Source organism: Zootermopsis nevadensis, unplaced genomic scaffold, assembly GCF_977971745.1.
Source record: "Zootermopsis nevadensis isolate Lab colony 2312 unplaced genomic scaffold, Znev_1.0 Znev_ptg000028l, whole genome shotgun sequence".
NCBI lineage: Eukaryota > Metazoa > Arthropoda > Insecta > Blattodea > Termopsidae > Zootermopsis > Zootermopsis nevadensis.
In genome coordinates this window covers 8,345,184-8,360,303 of record NW_028259160.1, presented here as the reverse complement: position 1 = coordinate 8,360,303, position 15,120 = coordinate 8,345,184, and the positions used below count along the sequence as shown (strand labels likewise).

General features: G+C 36.6%; 1 protein-coding gene across 2 annotated transcripts in view; it reads left to right on the top strand.

Annotated features, from left to right (window-relative positions):
- The first annotated feature begins 407 nt into the window (after window positions 1–407).
- Pgant7 (N-acetylgalactosaminyltransferase 7) overlaps window positions 408–15,120 on the top strand; it is a 17,108-nt gene continuing 2,395 nt past the window's right edge. Inside the window, exons 1-11 of one of the 2 annotated variants that reach the window (XM_022069162.2) lie at window positions 408–606; window positions 2,746–2,931; window positions 3,567–3,772; window positions 4,842–5,008; window positions 6,490–6,697; window positions 7,368–7,544; window positions 8,153–8,270; window positions 9,353–9,478; window positions 9,779–10,000; window positions 12,682–12,795; window positions 14,145–14,270. In XM_022069162.2, the coding sequence (XP_021924854.1) occupies window positions 2,785–2,931; window positions 3,567–3,772; window positions 4,842–5,008; window positions 6,490–6,697; window positions 7,368–7,544; window positions 8,153–8,270; window positions 9,353–9,478; window positions 9,779–10,000; window positions 12,682–12,795; window positions 14,145–14,270 (1,611 nt within the window). In that variant the 5' untranslated portion in view covers window positions 408–606; window positions 2,746–2,784. Of the gene's footprint in view, window positions 607–2,745; window positions 2,932–3,566; window positions 3,773–4,841; window positions 5,009–6,489; window positions 6,698–7,367; window positions 7,545–8,152; window positions 8,271–9,352; window positions 9,479–9,778; window positions 10,001–12,681; window positions 12,796–12,826; window positions 12,926–14,144; window positions 14,271–15,120 lie in introns of both variants that reach the window. The other variant, XM_022069163.2, reaches the window with a different exon arrangement.

Below are 15,120 nucleotides of genomic sequence, written 5' to 3'. Positions count from 1 at the left end.
CGACATGTCATCATGTTGCATAACAATGTGTTTTAGTATGGGGACAATGCTGTCTGGGACAGGCTATGCTCTGGGGATTGAATGTTTTATTTTGTATTGTAGTTGAAAGATTTGAACATTCGTAATAACTAGGAAGATGGTTTCTGTGTTTTTCACGATCATCACCAGCGATGACCATTAAGGTCAGTGCATCATCACTCATCTTCAGTGATCAATGGGTAATGGGATCCTCATTGCGTACATCGTAACTTTGACCAATTGTAGAAAATTAATTAAAAAACCGGCACAAACTTATTCTTTGCCAGTTGAGCTATCGGGGCCGTAACGGCAATAAGCACTGTGTTGAAAATAGGTGGTAGCAGCGGTGTGCTCTTTTAGCGCTATTCACGGTCACAGTCTTTGGTTCGTTGACAGGAGTGGATACGTGGACACGTCGGTTGTTTGACAAAGTGGCGGGGGGCAGGGAAGAAGAAATTGACGTTAAGTTTGCGTAGATCGGTAGTGCTGAGGTTGATAACTTTAGAATATGATTTCTTAAATATTTTAGTCCTAGGAAGGCTTTAGTGATACAGGTGTTCGTCGTTTTCCACGTAATCTACTGATGCCGTAAGCGTAATATAAACGTTATTAGCAATACTGGAAAGTTAAATTAACTCCACTCTCATCAGGATTTGAGGTTTTCACGACGGCGAATATGAAGATCCCTGTCTTCTGGAATGTAGCGCCGTGTAATCTGCTAAAATATTACCGACGTTTCACAGGTACTCGCAGCTTCCATCATCAGGGCGTGATGGAGGAAGCAAGTACCTTAATCGTCGGTTTCCTTTCGCAGGAACTTTATGTAAAACAAATGCTGCTCTAGTTAACTACAGATTTTTATATTTAAGTTGTATAGGTGTACTACTTTGAATCAGATAAGTTAGCTCCATTTACTGCAGCACATCTTATACTTTAGAAACATGATTCATTTGTTGTGGTATTGTTTAAGTAGCAATCATGGACAACATTTTAGATCTTAATGTTTTTGCACAGTCTTTGAAACTCTTGTACTATTGACAAGATATGGCTTTTGAAGTCCACTCAGCATGGACAGGAAGATAATATTAAAATGGATATGGGGAGAATAGGGTTGGAGGTTGTGGATTGCATTAATCTGGATCAGGATAGGGGCTTTTAGCAAGCTTTTGCACACAAGGTAATGAGTCTTCAGGTTGTATAAAAGGCAAGGAAGTTTTTGAATAGAAGGAGTCTGTTCCATGTAGTTACTAACAGTAGATTCTTTTAATTTTTATGGTTATTATCCAGATAGCATACATAGTACAAATGTATGCACGCACACATGCGCGTGCGCACACACATACATGTATCTTATTATACATTCCATGAATCAGAAAGTTAGATTAACAGTATGAGTGGAATAAGCCATAAAAATATGCAACATACTGTGATTGCAGTGTCCTGCCACTTGTGTTGAGTAATTGTACTGTACTGAGGTGATGTGTAGAGATTTAAAATGTTTTCAGTGGCAGTCAACCTTGTTAAGTCTTGGTTCTGGGACTACAGTTTGCTAGTATGCATTTCAGACTTCATGAATGTTTAATCTGCAAGCAGATCCCTATTCTTATCCTTCAGCTGTTCCAATGTTGTTATAGCTTCCTGCATTCATGTATGCCTTTATGTAAACATCTGCTTTTTTGTTCGTACTGTTTGTTTCTATGTCACTGATATTGTGTTACTAAGTATTCATAAAAGAACAACTAGTGTTATATACTAACTTGACATATCTATATGCATTTATTCAGTTGCACACCTTCAGCATCCTGCATTCTTCCTTGTACTAATTGTTAAACCTTGGTTTATTCAAACTTTTGTGCTTTCCCAGGCTGTTGGCAGAGACTCATATTTTGATAGTGGTATACAGAATGTAGTAATTTTCTGGCAGCTACATTGCACATTAATGGATATTTGTTTTTAGGAAGACAAATTTCTGTACACCTTTTAGTGATAAATAACTTGGCCGAGCAGCAGTTTGCCATCTCTAGGCCAGCATGGAATGAATTAATTCCTCGGACACTGGAGTTTTTGATGGTTTGAAGTCATGTTATATGCACACAATTCATAGCACCCATTCAGTGCTGCGTATCAGGAATCAGTATTTTTTTTATTTCAGAATATGAAATTAATTCTTATGTTACTGCTGTTGTCATTATCATTTATTTATTTGAATTAAAAAAAACTCTAGTTTCCTTATGTGTGGCATACACTTTGCATATCTGATCCTTTTTGATTTACTTGTCGAAAATATTAGGTGTAGAGTACATGCTGGGAAGCTTCTCATTACCATGTATGGCATTTGTGGGTTTGGTGTACCTGATGGCTTATCCTTTTTGGCTAGTGTGAATATGAGAAGGTTAAAGATTTGTCCCTGATGAAGGCAGCAGTAACCTCAAAAATAGGATTTCAGGTTTTTACAGTGGTGTGTAAAAATATGGCTGTCTTCTGGGTCATAGTTTCAAGTAAAGAGCTTACTCATCACCTTGATGATGGAGGCAGCAAGGACCTCTGAAATGTTGACAGAGTTCTACCAGACTACGTAATGCTACAACCCAGAAGACGGCCATCTTCAACCTCACAAATGTTGGTAATTTTCTAGCAGACTGCGTGGTACTACAACCCAAAAGACAGCCGTCTTTGTACTCATTGCCATGAGAACTTTGAACCGCACAAAATATTTGTGTTTTCCAGAGCCATATCCTTTCATATGATGGTAAGCTGCCTTCAGAGATGAGGATCGTCCAGTTAAGAAAAAGTCGGTTGTTCAAGCTTGTTGCTGCTGCACTGTGTGTAATTCCTCTGCTCTACATCTTGTTCCTGCAGTCCAATCATGAAAATATCAAGTTCAGTGCCTTTAGTTCCAAGAATGTTAAAACAGTGAGTCTTAATTAATTTAGAATAACTGTTCATGATGAGTTTTCTAATTTTTCAGTAATGTCTGATGTAGCATTGTTATTCGACCCTTAATAGTGCCAGTTTAATGTAGACTGATGGTTAAATGTTCAGCATGAGGTGTCAGTTCTGATTAGATTGATGCCGTGCATCAGATTTTGGATTGCTGCATGCAAATTGTCTCTGATAATAGAGGCAAGGACTATAGCAAACTTGACTAGGGATATACAAGTAAATATCTGTGAGACTAGATTGTATGGTGCCTGTACTTACAGATTTCCCACAATTTTCATCACAGTCTTTATGCATACATTATTGAAGTTGTGGTGACAAAAGTATATTGCTAGGACAAAGTTGGATTAATGTAGAAGATATCAGAAACAATTTACGCTGAATTGTCCTATTACAACAGGAATGTAAAACTCAGTGTCTATAAAGGGCTCTAATGGCTTACCTTCACTAATTCTAACATTAAGCTTGGGATATATATAACACACACACACACACACACTGTTTTCCCACAAGCACACACAAATGTGAATGTAATTACATTTCATCAAGGCTATAGCATAAATTTCGTTCACAATCAGGCAGTTTCTTTCATGTATATTGTACTGCAGAAACCTCAGTTGGTGAATGAGCTTGGGAATTTTGAGCCTCAAAATGTGGCAGAAAGAACCGGGCCTGGAGAAGGTGGTAAGCCTCATATATTACGAGACGACCAACAGAATGATGCATCCCAAATGTTGACAGAATTTGGAATGAACATGGTTTGTTCAGATGAAATCTCTGTGAGTCGTTCAATCCCAGACACAAGGATTCCAGAGTAAGTATTTGCAGTAATTTGCAAGTTAGCATGTGCAGGTGATTTGAGTCCTTTGTGCAGCCACACTTTGTGTAGTGTCATGAAACAGATAGTGTTTGTTTCTACATCGCTCCAAACTTGCTGTTCATACTCATCATGCCATTTTATACCGGGTCTACAATTTATGAGGCTGCGGTCGTGCTTGCATTGCTTGGTCGGCCGGCGCTCTGTTGATGTCGGCCGGAGTCATGCGTGTTCTTCCGGTGGGTGACCGGTGAATCAGTTTCAGTACCGCTAGTAACAGCGAACTACAAATATTTCTTGTCACTGATACATGTTATTACATAAATTGTTCTTACCTTAAATCACAAAAGATGTTCAAAGTGACTTCCTTGTGCTTGCAGGCAACTTCACGTCTCGTTAACATGTTTTGAAATACTCGACGAAGCTCTTCTTGGGAAATTGTCGAAATCAATTGCAGAAGCACTTAAAGAAAATATTTGACAATTGATTTCGGCAATTTCCCAAGAAGAGCTTCGTCAAGTATTTCGAAACATGTTAACGAGACGTGAAGTTGCCTGCAAGCACAAGGAAGTCACTTTGAACATCTTTTGTGATTTAAGGTAAGAACAATTTATGTAATAACATGTATCAGTGACAAGAAATATTTGTAGTTCGCTGTTACTAGCGGTACTGAAACTGATTCACCGGTCACCCACCGGAAGAACACGCATGACTCCGGCCGACATCAACAGAGCGCCGGCCGACCAAGCAATGCAAGCACGACCGCAGCCTCATAAATTGTAGACCCGGTATTTAATGCTAAATATTATTTGCAGTTGATGTGGCATTATAAAGGCTTTGATTATGCCAGTTTTATATAAACTGTGATTCTTGCACATGGTAATTAAGTGAAACTCTAACTAATATATTGGTCATTTATTTGGGCTGTAATATAGTTGTGAGAATTTAACCTCTCTCTACCCAAGCAAGGAAGGAGTTGAAAGTAGTTGTGTAAATACAGGTATCATCTGTATGGTACTTGATTTTTCATAATGTTACATTTGTGTGTGTTATCACACTGCTACAGGTGCAAGCACTGGAACTACCCAGAAGATCTGCCTAAAACAAGTGTTATTATTGTATTCCATAATGAGGGTTGGTCTACACTTCTGCGGACAGTTCACAGCGTGATAAATAGGTCTCCACCACAGTTCCTTAAGGAAGTGCTCTTAGTAGATGACTTCAGTAATAAAGGTGAATATTGCTATGTGCTGTGTTGGGATGACTCTTCTTTAGGGTTATGAAGTAACATAATGATGTGTATGGATGGGATATCTAGTTGTGTTTGAAAAGGTAATCTTCTGTCTGATCTGTTCCCAGTGCACAGTGACCTAAAACAGGGGGATGTTTTATTCCCAATGCCTTTTAATTTTGCTCTAGAACATGTCATCAGGAAGGGCTCAAATTGAATGGTCTGCACCAGGTACTTGGTTATGCCGATGATGATAATTTGCCCAGGGATGGTGTGGGTAACATAACCAAGAATGCACAAACTCTCCTGTGAGCTAGCAAAAAAATAAGCCTAGAAGTAAATTCAGACAAAACTAAATACATGGTCATAATATGGGATCAACATCAGCAACAATGGCAGAACATAATTATAAGTAACACATCATTTGAAAATTTATCAAAATTTTAAGTATCTGGAAACAACAATAATAAATAGAAATGAGGTCTATGACGAAAGTAAGAGCAGAATTCAGTTGGGAAATGCTTGTTTTTATTTAGTTCAAAAACAGTCATCATCTTGTTTGCTATCTAGAGCACAAAAGGTCAGGATGTATAAAACAATTTTGCCCATTTCTTGTGTGGTTGTGAAACATGGTCTCTTACCTTGAAGAAAGAAATTATATTACAAGTGTTTGAAAACGAGGTGCTCAGGAAGACATTTGGACCTAGCAAGAATGAAATAAGTGGGGAATTTGGAATATTTCACAACAAGGAGCTGCGTGAATTGTACATATCACCTAGCATAGTGAGGATAGTGAAATCTAGAAGGCTCCAATGGGCTGTATGTGTAGCATGCATGATGGTGGCAAGAGGTGCATACAGAATTTTGGTAGGGAATCCTGGAAAACAATCACTGGGCAGACCAAGGAGATGGGAGGATAACATCAAAATGGATATTAGAGAGGTGGGCTGTGAGGATGGTAAATGTATGGATTTGGCTCAGGATCATAGCATTATAATTTTGTGTATGTTTATTTTGTCTTATTTGTTGGCTTTCCCTTTTACAGTAACTATGTTACACTATTTTGCAATGCATTACTTAATTTAGAACTGAACATTAAATATATTAGAGTTGCAGATTAATGCCACAGAAATAATTTTATATTTAACGCTTCTTATACTTAACATGCCACTAGTTTGGGATAGTTATGTCTGAGGCTAGCTCAGCCAGGGGCACCAACAAATAGGCTTTTGTCTTCTTCTCTCCCTCCCTCCTCTCTTTTAGCTGAAAACGGTCAGAATCCAACTTATGAGATGCAATTTTATTGTTTTATAATTTAGATAATGAACAAAGTCCAGAAGAAGAATTTATATTATGACACACTGTCTTAAGAAACCTTTTAACTTCAGTAAAGAACACTTTTGGAAAATGTATGTAGATTTAGATTAATAAATGTAAATCTGGGTTCCTTGTGTGCTTTTTGAACTGTACATTTATTTTGCAGAGCATCTGAAAGGAAAACTTGAACAGTACATAATGAGGTTTGATGGTAAAGTAAGACTTGTCCGGAACAAAGAACGTGAAGGTTTAATTCGTACACGTTCATATGGTGCGAAGGAAGCTAGAGGGGATGTTATTCTGTTCCTAGATGCTCACTGTGAAGTGAATGTTAACTGGTTACCTCCACTGTTAGCACCGATATACAGGGACAAGTAAGTGGTAACACTCTTCTATGTGTGAAGTTTTCATTGAAGAAGACAGGTCATACTGCAGGATATGATTTTATTACATGTTTAGCAAAAGTTATGTTTATCAAGTATTTTAGCCACCTAGAAGTGGGTGAAAGAAAACATTTTGTGATATGTTATTGTCCTTGTAACTTCTTCTTGTGCCCAGATTTTAAATCAGCTTTTGTACTTCATTATTTTAGTGTATAGTTCCTATTACGAAAGAATTTTCACTCATGTTTTCCTAGACACTGCCAGGTTTGTCATTTCTTCATGGTATGGCATGAGGTGTGGAGGTGATAATTAGAATACTATGTCAGTTTTGTAGTATTGCTTTGAAATCATGTAATTGGAGTGTTGAAGGAGACAAAGAATTGACTAGCTCTTTAAATTAATCCATGCCAGAAATGTTGTTACCATGAATGTTTGAAGAGTAGTCAGGAGTACTATTTGCAGTCTTGTTTCCAGTACTCAGTTGCAATAGTTTTGTGTTCATATTGGTATTATAATACAGTACTTGAATTTGAAAATGTTTACTAATGTAAATTAAAAAATATTATTTCACATTATAAAAAATAACTTGTTGCATGAATTCTCACTAGCCAGTAACAGTTTTTGAACATTATGGTAGATATTCCTCATTTGTGTGCTCTAGGACCATCATGACGGTGCCTGTCATTGATGGTATCGACTTTAAGACTTTTGAGTATCGACCTGTGTATCAAGGTGGTCATCACTATCGAGGTATTTTTGAGTGGGGGATGCTTTATAAAGAAAATGAGCTCTCTCAGAAAGAAGCAAAGAAGCGGGAGCACAACAGTGAACCTTATAAGTAAGTGGCTTTTCATGTAGTACAAAATAGTTCATTTAAAAATGCCTTGTTATATAGCTTTATGCTCTGTCTTATGTGCAGGCTTTTGAGAAGAAATTTCCTGGGACTAATGATGATGAGGAAAGGGTTGTAAGTGCAAGGTGGTTATAATGGGTCTGACATGTATCTCAGATGTTGGATACAAGGACTATGCAGAATTTTGGTAGGGAAATTAAGTGGGAAATAGGTAGAGACTGAGTTCAGAAGATACTGGTAATGACAAAATAAATAGTGTTGGGGATCAGTCTGTATGAAATGGAAAGATGCAGAAGGAAAAGTTGTTTTGAGGATGTGAACTGGATTCAAGTAGCTCACATACATGTCCAGTTATGAATTTGTGTGTTCTGTTGCTATAGAGTTAGTAGAACAATTCAGAATATGTTAAAGTACAGAACTGAATATTTTGTTGCTATTACAAAATTAGACATTTCTGTTTTTAAAAGGGTTCTTTTACCAATCATTTGAAAGGTGTTGGAGGGCATATTTTGCCATATATTTAATATGCACTAAAGTTTGAAGAAAATAAAATAATAATTTTTAACAAACTGTCTTCACATTTTCTGTTGCAGGTCTCCTACTCATGCAGGTGGTTTATTTGCCATGAACCGTGACTACTTCCTATCACTTGGTGCATATGATCCTGGGCTCCTGGTCTGGGGAGGGGAGAACTTTGAGTTGTCCTTCAAGGTGTGAAACACTTAACAAACATCAGCTTGTACAGTATTGATTTAGGTTTTTTGAACCTAAATATTCAGGGTTTCTTAAACAAGTCACAGATCATATCATAACACATTTCCTGTGGACAGGGCCTTATACTACGTTAAAACATGAATTATCATGAGAAAATGTACTGGACAATGCCCATTATCTGAGATGGCCAAACTGTTTGCTTAGTAGAAAACACGCAGGATAGTGATCAAAGGGTTTGGAATTTGTTCATCATTGCTGTCTCTGATTTAAAAATAAATATTTTAGTTAATTAGTTGGTCAGTTGAGGACGACAATAGAGCAACCTTCCAAAACATATCAAAGGTATAGACACTGTGTGACATAATAAATTCTTCTCAGGGTACCAGCCTTGTTAGGTGGCTTAATGAAGCCACCTTACACAGCTGGTAGCCTTAGAAGAATTTATCATACTTTGTTTGCTGTGTAAACGTCAGATCATAGACAGCATTATCTTGCAAACGCTTGTAAGTCAGTAATAGTATTTCTGGATTTATGGTGATTAAGACTGGTATGTCCATGTAACTGTGAAAGAGATGCTTATTTCAGAAATATTTTGCATGTATCAACTTAGGAAGTTCTTTAACCAAAACTACTTTTTGAAAATTTTACAGTATTTGTTATTCTCCCATCAGCTAAACATGGAGTCTACTTTTATGAGCAAATGCCTCTTTTGCTTATGAAGCAAAAAACTCATCTCTTCTTCTTCTCTCTTATTGAACTGATGACTAAGATTCTTCAAGATTCTCAGACTTCTTAATGTATTTCAGTTTTCTGTAATTGTTTCATTAATGTTTTTGTTACTGTCTTGTACAGTGGCCATATTAATGAAAGTGAATGGTCTTAATGAACTAACAAGATTGGAGGACAACTGAAACATGTCTGGTATGCTGTTGCACCCATTTTTGTTTTTTCTGATATACTTTGTATTCTTTATGTGGACCTGTTGCTGTTAGTAAGAGGTTTTTTAAAGCATTTTAACTTGCATATTTGTTCTGAGAATTTGATTCAAAATGTTTTTAATTTATATTTCTGTTTGGTAGATTTGGCAGTGTGGTGGCAGCATTGAATGGGTTCCCTGTTCGCGTGTTGGACATGTTTATCGTAGTTTCATGCCATACAATTTTGGCAAACTTGCTCAGAAGAAGAAAGGACCTCTTGTGACTATAGTAAGACTATGGAATATTTTGTATATAGGCCTCTGTATGTTAGTATGTGAACATTGTCCATAATATATGTACAGTATGCTTCTGAAATTGGTACATATTTGCAATTACTGATACATTCTTGAATGTCCCAAGTACAAACACCATCGTGGAGAAGATTTGATGTTCTTTTAAAACAAGTCTATTGGAAGTATTTAATAATTTAAACTTTTGTTATATATATACCTGAAGAATGGAATGTAATGAAATACACTGAATGTTTTCAGCAAGGTAGTAGTAAACGTTTTTGTTCATTAATTGCAGAACTACAAAAGAGTTGTAGAAACGTGGTTTGATGACAAATTCAAGGAGTACTTCTACACACGAGAACCTCTTGCTAGGTACCTGGACATGGGGGACATCAGTGACCAGCTGGCTTTGAAAGAGAGGCTCAAGTGCAAGAGTTTTGAGTGGTTTATGGATAATGTTGCATACGATGTGTATGACAAGTTTCCGGCATTGCCACCCAACCTGCACTGGGGCGAGGTGAGTTACAGTATTCCTAAAGGTGCAGCAGACTTTAATAACTTTACAAATCATAGGGATAATTTTGTAGTAATTGTCAGCAGTCTAAATATCTTTCCTTATATTTTTTATGATTAGAGTACTTTTTATTTTAATTTTTTTCATTATTTTCTTATACAAAATGTAAATTTGCCATTTATTTTTCGGTGCTTGACTATTGACTTTTACATAGTGTAATTTAAGGACATTTTAGAAAACTATGAACTTTATCTTCAGCCTTCATGCCTGATCTGAATGTAAATGCATGTAAACTGCTGTGAAATTTTCCCACATGCACTTTTCATTAAAATATTTTATTTGTTTCATAGTATTCATATTCTTTCACAATTCAGTCCAACCTCAACTTAGTTTGTGTGGTACAAATTGCAGTTACCGTACTCATCTGCTTTAAATAAATATTTTGTAAGTTTCTTCCTTCAGTGCTTTTATTACATTTTTGTGACATTTTTCAAACTATTGGTAGATCTGCAGATTTCAATATGTATTCCATACTGATAAATGTACTGTTCTGTTTGTAATGTTTCACCTATTTATTTCCCCTATTTCATAAATGCCTACCTCATTCACCTTGCTTGTAATTTAATTATTAAAAAATTAAATTTGGAGTGCTGTTCTGCCCCTATTTTGGGACATAATATAAGTGTGGGCTGGCTTGCTTCATTACTTTCACTTTTTATTATTGTAAGTTTGAAGTCTACCACATTACTAGGTCATCTTCAGGGCAGAGGAACCATGTTCTTCAACATTGCAAAATTTGTGGCCAATTGTTTAATAAAGTGTAGGATAGTTTTATTATAAACTCAGCGTTCAGTGCTGTAGAAGCCCGTGATTTTTCAAAATCACATGTTTGTGACACAATGCCTTCCCTTTTTTCACTACCCCATTACCCCTCAGCCTTTATTACCTTGCAGAACAGTTTTCATGTGCACATTCTGACTGTTCAATCCAAATCCAAATTTTTGATTTAGTTAATAAATTAGCAGCAGATGTCCAATTAGTGTATATGATAGTCTGTTTTGATGTGGGCCCAGCCTGTGAAACTTGGTCAAGGAACATGTTGCACACAGAGGTACAGGGCATTATGTTGGCTTGTGGGACTTACAATTTGTGTGATTCAGAAGTGCATGGTGAATTTGACATGTCCATGCAACAGTCTGTTGAGCTAAACTGCACAGGAACTTTAAGGTCCAGAAGCTGTGGAGTATTTTAGGCTATAACTCTTTAATGCAACACAGGTTCAAAACATGAAAGTTGCAATATAGTTCTTGTATAAAACTATGAAAACAACAAGACATGATAAACAGCTGCTTTAATTAAGTGTTAAAAGATGTGAGTTACCCTTTCTACAGTCAAATGTATCCTACACAAATGACACTCTGACATTGTGCTTTTCAGTTTGTAAGAAATAATCTTGAAACTCTGATGGAAATCTAACATAGTTTCTTTATGTTTATTCAAATTTTATTACAGATTTATATAAAAGTAGTATCTTGAGCTGTAAGATGCATGGCTATATTTTATTAATGTCTTGTTTTCCTGGAAAATATAAATGACACAGAGCGCAATCTTGTATCTGTATATTGCTATTACTTTTCTTTAGAAGATGAGTAATTTCAGTTAACAAAAGATTTGAACTGGTAGTTTAAAATGTAGTGAAATGCAGATTCTATTGCTCTGATTATCTCCCTGGTATGGACTGTAGAAGAAATGGTTGTTTTTTTATTAATGACAATAAGAGCATTAAGCTAATTCATTATTCTCCAAGGGCAAAAAGAAGCTGAACATTCATAGAATGTAATTGTAAAAATAAGTATCTGGATTTCATTCTGTTTGCTTGATTTTGAAGATAATACAATTAGCCAACTTAAACTATCCACCAGTCTGCAGTAGAACTCATTTCAGTGCTAGTTCAATGTTTCTGAATTTGGTATGTGAGTATCTAACATCTAAGATATATCTGACTGACTGGCTATGGTGCAACAGCCTGAAACTGAGCCTTGGCCTCCTCCTATGTGGGAGGTTTCTATGTCTTTGAAGTGTGCATTTATGAGTACTGAGTGACAAGCCAACTGCCTCTGCACAATTTTTTCTCAATCCTGATTTGTCTGCTAGAGCCATCTAGTAGTGAATCAGGAGAGACTTGGGTGAGAAATGGCTGCTGAATTTTGCTTATGAAACATCTCGTTCTTGCTTGTAAGGTTTTTTTATATGCTATGGGACCGCTGGCTTTACTTCCTTCCCCTCCGAAGGAAGTTGTGCTACAGATTTTTATCGCCCTTAAAAATCCATCGACCTCAGCTGGGTTTAAACCCGCTAACCCTAGGTTCACTGGCGAGCACACTAACCACTAGTCCACCGAGGGTCTAAGATATATCACTAGGAGAAATATAGCATGAAAGTTATTGTTCTTGATTTATACTAGACTGCCAACAGAAAATTGGCACATGTCTATTATATGTGAAGCAATGCAACCAGTTCTTCTCACTAACCTCACTGCAGACCACTAACAAATGAGCCAAATTTAGTTATGGGGTTTCTCTTTCATCTGAAAGATGCCCATTTATTTTATTACTGTTACCGCTGCAGCATGTTTTGTATGTTGCTTGTGAATGTTTGCTTGCACTGTATATGTTTTCTTTTAGATTGGCAGCGTAGCATTGCCTTCGCTTTGCTGGGACACTTTGGGGCAAGATGCCCCAGCTTTTATAAGCATTTATGAGTGTATGGGTGATAACAACAATGGTGATCTATCTCAGGTAATTAATTGTTTGACCCTTTTCTTGGTAGTTACGCAATGTGGCCTCTCAGAACTGTATGGACACGTTGGGCTACAGCCCACCTAGCCTCATGGGGATGTCCCATTGCCATGGGTTTGGAAATAACCAGGTGAGGATCTTTGTATCCCTGTGTTTAATTATTTTAAATACTTGAAATTCTCATTTAATATTTCTCAAGACGACATTGGATTTCAAGACTAAACAGAAAAAAGCTTTAAATAAAGGATAATGAGGCTTAGGTTGCAGAAATTCAGCATGATGAGAGAACTTATGAACACCGTGGAACAGAACCTTTCTGACTAAGAAATTTGATTCCTTTTATGGAACCTGAAGTTTCATTACCATCCTGAACCAGTCTAGTCCATACTTCTGTACCATAGTTCTTTGAGATATATTTGAATGTATTCTCACATTTGTGCTGACTCCGTAGTGGTCTCATCCTTTCAGTTTTTTAATGAGCGTTTTGTATTTTCCTTAGTTCTCTAATACTTGCTACTTCCTACATCCGTCTCAACCATCTTTGTTTAATTGCTTTAGCCTTTGTCATAAGGTAGTAGGGGATTTCATCGCCTGTTCTACGAGACTGGCACCAGGACTTTAACTCCAGGGTTTAAGGGTTTAGCAGTATGCTACTGCAATACACAGCCAGCTGGACTTCACATAAGACCACAATGGATGATACAGGTTAATACTGTGTGTTGTGAAGTGTCACAAGAAAAACTTGAGAGTCATTAATTAAATGGAAGGTTATTCATTGTTTTCACAAATGTAAAATTTGCAAGAATATTTTTATTTCCCATAAGATTTTTGTTTAGTTAAATTGTCAGATATATATAACTCTTGTAATTTGAGGGGAATAAACCATTGGTGGTTTACAAAGCTCTAATCAGTCTTCTGTAATTTGTCAGTAGATGAAGCATTGATAGGTTTGAAGTGACTTTTAACATTCCAGCTATGAATTGGCTGTAAGTTTTTAAAGGATGCTTTGCCTACAGCTCCTTGTTTTTTTATGTCATGGCAGTTATATTTAGTGTACCAGACAACATTTGGGAAAAATTGGTCCAAAGAGAAGTTAGGGAAAACCACTACTGTCAAGTAGTATGATGATTTATATTTAATTTGGTCTGGTTTCTTTTCTGTTAATGGTCAGATTTGTGAATGAACAATAATAAACTCTTTGTGAGATTTAAGGTTCTCATGGCAGTGAAGATGATGATGATGTGGATTATGATGCTATGTGGACTCAGGTAGATACCAGCATTTCAGATAAATGTACTGTCTTCATCTTCAGGCTTGAAGTTTTAATTGTACCTAACATGTGTTCGTAGCTAATACGACTGAATGCAAAAGGGCAGCTTGGAGTTGGGGAACGTTGCTTTGAAGCAGATACACAGGGAATTAAATTGGTTTTCTGCCGTCTGGGTACTGTGGATGGACCATGGGAATACGATGAGGTAAGTTAAAGAAGTACACATTTTGCTGAAGTTCATTTCATATGAGATAAATAGAGCATCCTCATATTCTTAATACAAAGAAATACAGACATGTGATATTAGGTTACCTGGTTCATTGAGCTAGCTGTCAGTGATGGTGCTAGATAGCATACATCTAAGTCTCTGAATCCAGTATGCTGATATGAAAGGCCACTACTGTACACAATCCAGAGGCAGTTTAGTTTGTCCATTTCACATCCACGCAATCTATTTCCTAAGGTCAATCTTAATGGTGTCCTTTCGTCACCTTCTTGGTCTTCTAAGTAGCTGTTTGGCAGGATTTTCCTACCGTAATTCTGTAGGCATTTGTTTTCTCTGTTCTAGCTACATGCCCAGCACATTGAAACTTTTTTTATCCACTAAATGGCACATATTGCTGGACCTAGTGACAATTATTTTTGAACTGACACATTATTACCATGAATACTTGTGTCATATTATACATAACTCCTTGGATTACTCATACATGTTTCTGCTACAGTTTCCAGTTATCTATTTTCAACTGTCTAAGTAACCATGCATTAGAATTGAGAAAATATAACGTAAGTAATGTCCGTTTTGTAGGCAAATATCTTTGTATCTTGTCTGCCAAATTGTTTCTTTGGTGATAAGTTTATTGACTTTGTGCAAACACTTAGTAGAACATTGCACTAGAGCAGATACACAGAGAATAAAACTGGTCTTCTGCCATCTGGGTACTTTGTATGGGCCATGGGACTATGCTGAGGTACATTAAAGAAGCACATAGTTACCTGAAGTCCAGTTTATGCTATAAAATCTAGTTTTTTAAATATGTGCATTATTGCAGTTT